Here is a 10,971-nt window from a genome sequence, read left to right as displayed (position 1 = left end):
GTACTAACAGCCTCAGACACATACGTCCTGTGCTCTAGCAATGAGGTATTTTCCTGATTGCCTTACTGATTTTTTTAAAGCCATAAGAACTATCACTGTATTTTATTTACTTGTTTATTTTTGCCACCAGGATTATCACTGGGAATCAGTGCCTGCACAACAAATCTATTGCTCCTGATAGGAGACAGACACTAAAAGGGGATTGAGAGGCAGTGTAGGAGAAAAAGGTGGACACTGTAAGCCTGCTTCACCACCAGTGAAACTTGCCCTCTGCAGCTGAGGAGTAGGGTCTAGAACCTAGGTCCTTTGAGCATCATGATGTGTTCAACCAGGTGCACTATCACCTGGTCCCTAAGAACTGCACTGTTAAAATCCCTTGTGTCGGGGGTCAGGTTGTAGCGTGGCAGGTTAAGCACACATGGCATGAAACTCAAGGACCTGCATAAGGATCCCAGTTTGAGCCCCCGGCTCCCTACCTGCAGGGGAGTCGCTTCACAGGCGGTAAAGCAGGTCTGCAGGTGTCTATCTTTCTCTCCTCATCTCTGTCTTCCCCTTCTCTCTCCATTTCTCTCTGTCCTATCTGGCAACAACAACATAAATAACAATAATAATAACTACAACAATGATAAAAACAATAGGGCAACAAAAAAAGGAAAATGAAAAAAAAAAATCCATTGTGTCTTAATTTATCCTTCGGTTTGTGCACTCTTAAAGCCCTTAAGGGGGATTCAGGTTACTGCTCACAGCCTTCTCACCTACCAATGTTTATACAATAATAAACATATAATTCTCTAGATTCACCAATATTTGGAAACAATGGCAGAACCTGTGATACACGACTATCAATCTCTCCAGAACAATTTTGATAAATTTTATAACTAGTAATGAATCCTACTGGATTGTCTGAAAAGTCATAATGTATTTTTCTATGCAAAAATACATCCTGACTTTTCCAACAGCCCAATATTAATTGTTTTATCTACTAATTTACAAACTTACTTGTCTACAAGACTATTCTATTGTTTCGATGAGATCTATATATCTACAATTACATTACTTAAAAAAAAAAAGAGGGAGTTGGGCAGTAGCACAGCAGGTTAAGCACAGGTGGCACAAAGTGTAAGGACCAGCATAAGGATCCCAGTTCAAGCCCCCAACTCCCCACCTGCAGGGGAGTCGCTTCACAAGCAGTGAAGCAGGTCTGCAGGTGTCTGTCTTTCCCCCGTCTTCCCCATCTCTCTCCATCTCTCTCTGTCCTATCCTACACATCAATAACAACAATAACAACTACAACAATAAAACAACAAGGGCAACAAAAGGGAATGAATAAATAAATAATTTTTAAAAAAGAAAGGAAAAAAAGAAAGCACCACCAAGGACAGCACTGAATGATGATTCCACCCCAAAGCAGTTCTGTTTTGTTTTAGATGCAGGGGCCCAGTGTGCCTACACAACTCCACTGCTTCTAGCACTCATTTCCATTACTTTGCTCTAGACATAAGGTGAGAGGGAGGCAGAGAGAAGCGGAGACACAGCAGCACTGCTCCACCACTCAGTGGCTTGCAGGTCCTCCTATGTGGTTGCCAAGTGCTTGAACTTGGAACCTCAAGTACAGAAGAAGGAAGAAGGAGAAGAAAGAGAAAAGTGTGCTCTGGAAGAAGAGCAGTGGGGAGAAGAAGTGTGCCCTGCCAGGTAAGCCACCTGCTGGCCACCCAAAAGCAGTTTTTGGCAGCTTCTCACCTTAAAAATCACCGAGTTCCTGTCATAAGAACAACGAAACGCTCTCAGAAGTTGATGGTTGATTAAGCTCAGGCCTAAGATACTAGCAGATATTGCATATGAAACATATACTCAAGAAGAGTACAAATGGAAGTCTGAGGAAAGTAAAGTAAAAAAAAAAAACAGTTTGAAGTATATGCTGATGTAACGGGTACCTAAGATGTCAAACATCTGAAACGTTTGCTCTAATTAGCTGAGTCTTTCTTTTAACCTTATTTATTTTATTTAATAGAATAAAGAGAAATTGAGAGGGATGGGGAGAAAGACACCTCAGACCTGCTTCACCACTCGTGAAGCATTCCCCCATCAGCTGGGGACCAGGGGCTTGAAACCGGGTCCTTGTGCACAATAATACGTGTGCCACCACTTGGCCCCCATTTGTTGTCATTTTTTTAAATTTTTTTGTTTTATTTGTTTATTATTGGCTAGAGACAGAAACTGAGAGGAAGGGGAGATAGTGAAGGAGAGACACCTGCAGCTCTACTTCACCACTTGTGAAGCTTTCCCCCTGCAGGTGGGAACCAGGGGCTTGAACCTGGATCCTTGCACACTGTAATATGTGTGCTTAACCAGGCGTGCCACCGCCTGGCCCTTCCATTTGTTGAGTCTTCAAATCCTTAGCCTGAGTGAAATCACCAGAAACAAAGCCAATCAACATGGAAAATGCATGCAGATTTTCTTTGGTCCTACAGTAAGTGGACAAGAATCTACTTCTATGGACTAAACTATTAACAGATTAAACATCAGAGAAATGTGACTATGAAATGTTTTACTTAGAATCTTTTGTGGATTCAAAGATCACTTGTATCATGCTTTCTAATATCAGGAGTGTAGAGGAAGGTTATCTTTCAGCTGGTTTCCAAGAAGAAAGGTGCTTGTGTTCAGTGAAAGAATTAAAAAAAAAGAAAAAAGACCACATACTTTGCTCATTTTTCTTTTGGTTCCCTGTGCTAATCAAGTATTTGCTTTAGATAATGAGCAATCCTTCTCATAGTCCAGCTTCTCCTGCTGTGCATTCTAATCGTGTGTCTGTGTGTGTGTACAGAATCATGATCTGTAGCCATGGAAATGAAGGTGATATCAGAAATTTGGCATCTTAAATTCCCTAAAGGAACAGGTGAAGAAAGGCAAGGCTAGGAAGCAGAGCAGCCTGGTGAGACACAAACAGCTTCAGTCAGCAGCAAAGCATGGCAGGAATGAAGATGAGCAAATAAAAGGCACAACAATGGAGACTGCTGCAAGTAGTTCCCTTCTCATTACAAGAATTGAAGTCCAGGGTATTTGGTCCTTACAGAAAGTGTAGGTAGTACTTGTCCTCAGTAAGCAGATCCCATAACTAAAGTAACAGCATCCTGCTTGAAACCTTAACTGCCTAAATACCTGTTTTACCTTGTCTTCTCTCGTCTATCTTCCTTCCCATCCTTCCTTAATGACAAGAATACCCAAGATGATTTTTTTTTAGCGGCTTTGAAATGACCAACTTATAAAATATCTAAATAATCAAAAGTCTCCAAAATCTGTGCAAGAGAAGGCTTGCCCAGATCTGGGGTAAAGGTGATACCTGTATTTGGCAGGATGAACAAAGTTCTTGACCTTACTTCCTGCTGGTTAAACAACTTAAATCTAACCCTGGATTTGAGACTAGCTAATAAACTACACAACTTCTCTTTGATCTGCATGGTAAGAAAATCCTCCCTGTGGTGTGTTTAAATTTTGTGAGAAAAAGAATACTTCAAACAACAGCCGCTGGTCAAGTTAGGCAAACAAAGAACTGCACTACGGTGCCATAGTCCACTGACTTGTTCTCTGCCGTATTTCATAAAACAATTATTTCTCACCAATAATCTAAATTTTTTTAAAAAAACCAATTATTCTATACATTGCAAAATCTCATTTAAATGCTGAGAACAAGCAAAACTAAACAATAATGTCATGAATCAAAATAGTAGATTCTCCTGATGGGAGGAGGGGAACTTAGACTTGGGTGCTTCTAGACTGTTCTAGACCTGGTTTTCTAGCTTGATGTCACACCTGTACTAAGAATCACTGAGCTATGTAAGTATACTTGATACTCTCACTGTTGAGGTGTAACTTAAACACACACACACACATTCCTATCCCTATCAGATGGCTTTTCCAATTACCTCCTAAGCAAATTTGCCACCTGGCTCTTTTATAAATGCAGTTCCACTGGCACACAGCTACCAGTTCCCTACACACAACAATTACAGGACTGAGAGGTTATAACAGAGAACAAAAAAGCAAAGTCTAAATTGCTATGTGACCCTTTAACCTACACAAAGCTGCCTCTGAGGGCGAACCAGTATTTTAACAACATTAACATACTTTTTTTAAAAAAAGAAAAGAATCCATGGTGGTGGTACACCTGCTAAAGTGTACGTTATAGTGCTTGAAGGCCTAGTTCCAGTTCCTGCCTGCAGCAGAGATACTTCACAAGTGGTGAAAACAGTGTTATAGGTGAAGTCTCTCCCACCACCTTCCCCTTCCCTCTCAATTTCTGTCATTATCCTAAATATTTTTGATGTTTAAAATTTGATTAAAAAATTAATAAATTGGGGGTCGGGCTGTGGCACAGCGGGTTAAGTGTGCACGTGGTGCAAAGCTCAAGGATCCCGGTTTGAGCCCCCAGCTCCCCACCTGCACGGGGGTCGCTTCATAAGCAGTGAAGCAGGTCTGCAGGTGTCTATTTTTTTCTCCCCCTCCTCTTTCAATTTCTCTCTGTCCTATCCAACAACAGCAGCAGCAATAACAATAACAACAGGGAAACAAAATGGGGAGGGAAAAAATGGCCCCCAAGAGCAGTGAATTTGCAGCATAGGCACTGAGCCCCAGCAATAAAATAAAATAATAAATCAATTGTATCTCAACAAGGTGGTGACACACTGGTTAAGCACACGCATTACAGTGCATAAGGGCCCAGACTCAAGCCCCTGGCCCCCACCTGCAGTGAAGCAGTGCTGCAGGTGTCTGTCTCCCTCCCTTATCTCTCAATTTCCCTCTGTCTCCATACAAAATACATAAAGTATTTTTTAAAAAGAATTTTGTCATCTCATTTGAAAATAAGAAGCTTGAACACTGGGTCCAAAATCTTAAAAGGAGCTGAAAAGTAATCCCCAAACCTAAGGCTCAGTGTCAGATGACACGCCACTATGCTTGAAGCACCCCCTTTTCTCCCCAAAAGTTGAGATAAGATACTGCTCTGCATGTGCCTATATGAAAAATAAGAAAGCAAAAGAAAGGGTCCAGTGCTTCCTAACACCTGGCTCTGACTGTCTCCTGAAACCACAGAGAAGTATAAGGGACAAAAGGCCCAGAAAGGGCATAGTTACCTGCAAACATAAGGTGGCAGGGATGTCCACTACCTTCCCCGTGGCTCTAGTCCTGCCTTAGAGCAGGTCTGCCTGTTAATAGTCTCTTTGTGCTGTATTTGCAACTTTCTGCAAATTTACAATTATTTCAAAGTACGTTTAAAAGTAAAGGCTTTTTTCCTTTACTGTATAGTAAAAGTTTAATCTCGTGGTCCGGGAGGTGGCACAGTGGATAAAGCATCGGACTCTCAAGCATGAGTTCCTGAGTTCAATCCCCAGCAGCACATGTACCAGAGTGATGTCTGGCTCTTTCTCTCTCCTCCTATGTTTTTCATTCATAAATAAATAAATAAATAAAATCTTTAAATAAAAGTTTAATCTCTTTTCTACCAGGAAGCTCTTCCATCTACCTACATTTCTGTTGCCCAGATCCCCACCAAAAGTCTCCTGTAATCAAAAAAAAGAATGAGACTACTACTCCTTTTGGACAGACTTTGTTCAATACATCTAATCACAAACATTTATTCAGCATCACAAGTCAGAAGTTGTTCTAGACTGGGGACACAACAGAGAGCTGAGTTCTTGTCTTGTGAAACCTATTAAGTTATTTTCTCAGAGTATAGCAGAAACTGTTAGGTTTTATGGTGGTCATATCATACTACCAAATCTTATTACACGGATAAGATGCTAAATTTCTTAATTCTTTCTCAGACATACAGCTCAGGGTGTATACTCAGTCAGCTGGATTACTTGGTCCAAATCTTTTCTCCCTTGCCACCCTGGTATTGAGAAGCTTCAGCATTGTGGTGTCTCCCTCCTAGGTCCCATCTGAAAAAGATGGCCTGGAGCAGAGAAGCCCTGGTGACAATAACAACAAATCTTAAAAATGGAAATGCCTTGAATTTCCACAAGTGCATATTTGAACCCTAAAAATTTTAGAGTTCATGTTAGAGAGGTTGATGTCAGATATATAATGCAAATATATATATGAATAAGGCATAAAATATGAAACACAAATTAACATTTACCACTTGGAATTGAAATACAAATTAAAAAATCATGAATATGGTAATGGTTATTCTCTGGCACAAAATCTTAAAGTACTTTATGCATTCTAAGTGAATTTCACATTTTAAGGAAACTTCCAGAGTATCATCTTCAAGCTTTAGAACTAGTATCCAACAAATTAGTATACAGACAGAAACTGGGATTTTTGACAACTTGGCAAAAGCTAGGCTACAGTTGAATTTTTTTTTTCCACTACAAAGAAAAGCTTAGCCCAACAACAACGCAAACTAGTTTATATAAGGTACTTACTTATAACTAGTAAAAGCTATAAATTTTTAGACCTATTCATGTAGAAAAGTGTTTTATTACTTGAAAGTTATTATACTCACTATAAAGTTTTACTATTCATACCTTTTAAACCTAGTAAATGTTAAATATCTTGGAATTCATGTAACAGGACTTGCTGCAAAATACAGCGGAAGTGTCATAATCCACAGAACTGCAATGGTTCCATCTTAATGTTAAGGTGTTTCAAGTACATTATTCTGCACTGTCTTACATCACCTATGAAAGCTAAGAGGTTTTTAATTACTCAAAGTATCTTAAATACAAGTATTTATAAAAAGAGGTTTTTAATTACTCAAAGTATCTTAAATACAAGTATTTATAAAAAGGGGATGTACTTGCTACCATGCTGTGTGCGATTTGTTGTAATTCTCCTGTGCTCCAACTTTACAGAATGGGAACGGGACAGTGTTAACCTTCTCCTGAGTATTTTCTTCTAAACTGCTTACCTGAATATATTTCCGTTGTGTCTCATCATTTAAAACATGTGCAACATGCTTGGAAAAAATCTTTTCTCTACCAGTTCTGGCATGGATCCCAACCATAGTGACACCAATGGGCCAGGGGGCATTGCCAATGGCCATCTGGAGATAAGCATCATTTGCCTACAAGGGAGAGGTGGAGGAGAGATTAGAAGAGCAAACATACTGTGTGCCTTCACATTCTTGTTTTTTTTTCTAATTTTTTAATATTTGTTTATTCCCTTTTGTTGCCCTTGTTGTTCTACTGTAGTTATTGATGTTGTTGTTGGATAGGACAGAGAAATGGAGAAAGGAGGGGAAGACAGAGGGGGAGAGAAAGACAGATAGATACCTGCAGACCTGCTTCACCATCTGTGAAGCGATTCCCCTGCAGGTGGGGATCCAGGGCTCGAACCGGGATCTTTTCACAGCTCATTGAGCTTTGCGACACCTGCGCTTAACTCACTGCACGGGGACCCTTACACCGGTCCTTACGCTTTGCGCCACGTGTGCTTAAACCCGCTGCACTATCACTCAACTCCCAATGCCTCCACATTCTTTTTTTTTTTCTTTGCCTCCAGGGTTTTTGCTAGGGCTCAGTGCCTGCACCACAAATCCACTGCTCCTGGAGGCCATCTTTTCCCTTCTGTTACCCTGGTTGTTTTACCATTGTTGTGGTTATTATTGTTGTTGTTATTGACATCGTTGTTGGATAGGACAGAGAGAAATGGAGAGAGGAAGGGAAGACAGAGAGAGGGAGAGAAAGACAGACACCTGCAGACCTGCTTCACCACCTGTGAAGCGACTCCCCTGCAGGTGGGGAGCCGGGGGCTCAAACTGGGATCCTTATGCCAGTTCTTGCACCACATACGCTTAAACCCGCTGCATTACCACTCAACTCCCAATGCCTCCACATTCTTATTTGATATACCTCACAACTCCTTGTGGCCTAACTTCCATCTCTTATGCATGTTGAAAACCTTGCATTCCTGTTACTCAAAAGGAATAAAACATGGGATGACTGAGGGCTCTGCACAGGACCACAGATGCCCATGGAAAAGAAGAAACTATGGCACATTCCTTTGCAATCTTTGTCCAATGTATAAATGTACAGATTAACATACTTTAGATCTAGAACTCCCAGGTACGTAGTATGATGTAGTGACAGAAACTCTACCTTGGGTCTACTTTGGCCAAGTCTGGCAATCACAAAGAAGACAGCGGTTAACAAGTTTTTCACAGTCCAACCTGAAACTGTATCCCTTTCCTGCACAGCAGTGCTGGACTCTGAGGGCAGCGGGGGTGCCTGCCGTGTGCTGGGACTATCACATATGGTCCACAGTAAGTGTGTAAACACAGATCCTGCACTGGCCTTCTGAGTCAAATAGCTAAAAGATGAGATTGTTTCACTTTCCTCTCCACCACCAGCCTCCTCCCTGCCAAGAACCTTAAAATAAAAACTATAAAACATAGAGACAGAAACCAGTGATGCCAAACAGCTCTTTTGCTAAACCAGGCCTGCATACCCATAAAGAGGAGAAAAACAAGGCAGAAAACAAGTTTAAGTTCTAAGACTCAAAGCTTTCAGAGAAGCTTATATAGCCAACTCTCAAAGAGATGTTAATTTCAAAATTAAAATATCTGTGTGACTGCTAGGAAAGATGAGTATTTAGTGTATTGCATCAAAGCCATGGACTCTGCAGAAGGTGGAGGAGGCCGAGGCTGAAGATAACCTTAGGTTCCTGGTGCATGGTGATGTAAAAGGACCATGGCTGTGTGTGAGAGTGTTCCGCAGAGAGCTTTCACAGGGAGATGAGAAAGTGTACACGTGTCAGTGACTGCACTGTAAACCATTAACCCTCTCAGTAAAAATGATTTAAGAGTTTGATAAAATTTTCAATACTTAGCTTCCCCAAGCTTCCAAAGAAAACTAGGCTGTAAAGTCCAAATAGGCTGTAAAGTCTCTAGGTTCTTACTGTAGTTTATACAAAATCAACTTTCACCTGTTTCTTATGCATGAGGATGAGACAAAGCAACAGGAGAGGCATCCTCTCCAGCAGGGAATGAGCTGATTCTTTCTGTACTGATGGCAACATCATCCATCCATTAAAATGTGACCATCCTCAGTAAGAAGCATAGAAGTACAAAGCACAAGGACTGGTGTAAGGATCCTGATTTGAGCCCCCGGCTCCCCACTTGCAGGGGGGATTGGGTTGCTTCACAAGTGGTGAAGCAGGTCTGCAGGTGTCTTTCTTTCTCTCCCCTTCTCTGTCTTCCTATCCTCTCTCGATTTCTCTCTGTCCTATCCAACGACAGCAATAACAACAACAATAACAATGATAAACAACAAGGGCAGCAAAAAGGAAAAAAAAAAAAAGCTTCCAGGTGGTCCAGGAGGTGGCACAGTAGATAAAGCGTTGGACTCTCAAGCGTGAGGTCCTAAGTTCAATCCCTGGCAGCACATAAACCAGAGTGATGTCTGGTTCTTTCTCTCTTTCTCTTTCTCTCTCTCTCTCCCGTCATTTCTCATGAATCAATAAAATCTTTAAAAAAAAAAAAAGCCTCCAGGAGAAATGGATTTGTACCAAGCCCCAGTGATGACACTGGAAGCAAAAAAAAAAAAAAAAGTGTATAGAAGTAAGAATAATAGAAACTAAAACTTGTAAACATAAAAACATCTTCAAAGCCAAGAAATGGTTCACCTAATAGAGAGATTGCCTCACCATGTGTGAGGCACCTAGTTCAAGTCCCGGCAAGTACAAGGGCACCACAGCACCGGGAAAGCTCTACAATCAATGGAGCAGTGCTGCTATGTGTGTCTCTTTCTGTGTCTTTCCCTTTATCCCGCTCCCTCTGTCTGAAATAAAAAGAATAAAAAAAGAGTTGACTAGTGGCTTTGCTTCAGATTCTGGGAGTGTGTGGCGAAGGAACAAACTCTGGTATCCAGGGGCCACAGGAGTAGGCTTATCAGGGAGAGAAGCATGACTTTCTGTTGTTAGAAGGGAATAAGAAGAGATGGGCCTTCCTTTTTCCTTTAAAAGTTTTTTAAAGGTGAGAGGAGTGGGGAGAGGGTACAAACACTAAATCCACATTAGTATAAGGTCCTATGAAGTAGACGGCCCTGACCACCAGGAATGGTAGGAGTCCCACACTCTGTTGGGAAATTGTGCAGATGCGGTCACATCCACCATGTTGTCCCCTCAGGATATTGTCAATTCTCGCGAGAGTTGAAACTCTATTCCCGGAGTGCCTTTCCCGACTTCCACTTCTGGTATTTATCATATAAAGCCCACCACTGCTGCGGGTCCAGTCTCTCTTTGCCCCTTTTCACCTCGGTGACCTGACGCAGAGAAGTGTTGCTGAGCGTAGCGGGAGGCAGCCATTTTGCTAGCTCTATGTGGCCCAAACTGCTGCGCTCTCACCCAACTCTGAGGTGCCCACGTGAATAAAGATTTGTGTTCCCTCTCTGCTCAGATCTCCTCTCTCTTCTCCACAGTGCAGCCCGACAACCCTCCTTCCTGTGAGCTCAGACGCTCAGAGTCTGTCTCCTGCTCCTGATCTGAAGACCTGACACCCTGACTCCTGCTCTCCAGGCAGGCACAGCCTCCTAACTCAAGCAGCCTCGTGGCTCCAACCTTCACCTCTGGTGCAGAAGGTCCATCTGTTCTTATTCCCTTCTAACAACAGAAAGTCATGCTTCTCACCCTGATAAGCCTATTCCAATGGTCCCTGGATACCAGAGTTTGTTCCTTCGCCACACACTCTGTTCCTTCGCCATACACTCCCAGAATCAGAGGGAAAGTCACTAGACAAGAGGGACAAGTCTTTCCCTTCAGGGGACCTGCTGCTGCCACTGTGCTAACTGTTAATAGATGAAATCTAGAAGCCTAACTTGAAACATTTTCAAATCATAGCATGTTGTAACATACCTTCACATATTCCCTCTGCAACATGAACTTGATAATATCTGTTATTGATTCTTTAATATCAGCAGGGAGATTCTATAAAAAGGTAAAAAAAAAAAAAATTGAAAGTTACTATATGTATAA

At 41.6% G+C, this 10,971-nt stretch overlaps 1 protein-coding gene across 2 annotated transcripts in view; it reads right to left on the bottom strand.

Annotated features, from left to right (window-relative positions):
* The window catches only part of PRPF18 (pre-mRNA processing factor 18), a 50,615-nt gene that overhangs the window by 2,471 nt on the left and 37,173 nt on the right, over positions 1-10,971 (bottom strand). For both annotated transcript variants that reach the window (XM_060192207.1, XM_007532067.3), the window contains 2 exons: positions 10,852-10,923; positions 6,911-7,066 (listed from right to left, as the gene is read on the bottom strand). In XM_060192207.1, the coding sequence (XP_060048190.1) occupies positions 6,911-7,066; positions 10,852-10,923 (228 nt within the window). The remainder of the gene's footprint in view (positions 1-6,910; positions 7,067-10,851; positions 10,924-10,971) is intronic.

This window comes from Erinaceus europaeus, chromosome 6 (genome assembly GCF_950295315.1).
Source record: "Erinaceus europaeus chromosome 6, mEriEur2.1, whole genome shotgun sequence".
In the NCBI taxonomy this organism is placed as follows: domain Eukaryota; kingdom Metazoa; phylum Chordata; class Mammalia; order Eulipotyphla; family Erinaceidae; genus Erinaceus; species Erinaceus europaeus.
The sequence above is the reverse complement of the archived record's forward strand: the minus strand, read 5'-3'. Positions and strand labels throughout refer to the sequence as shown.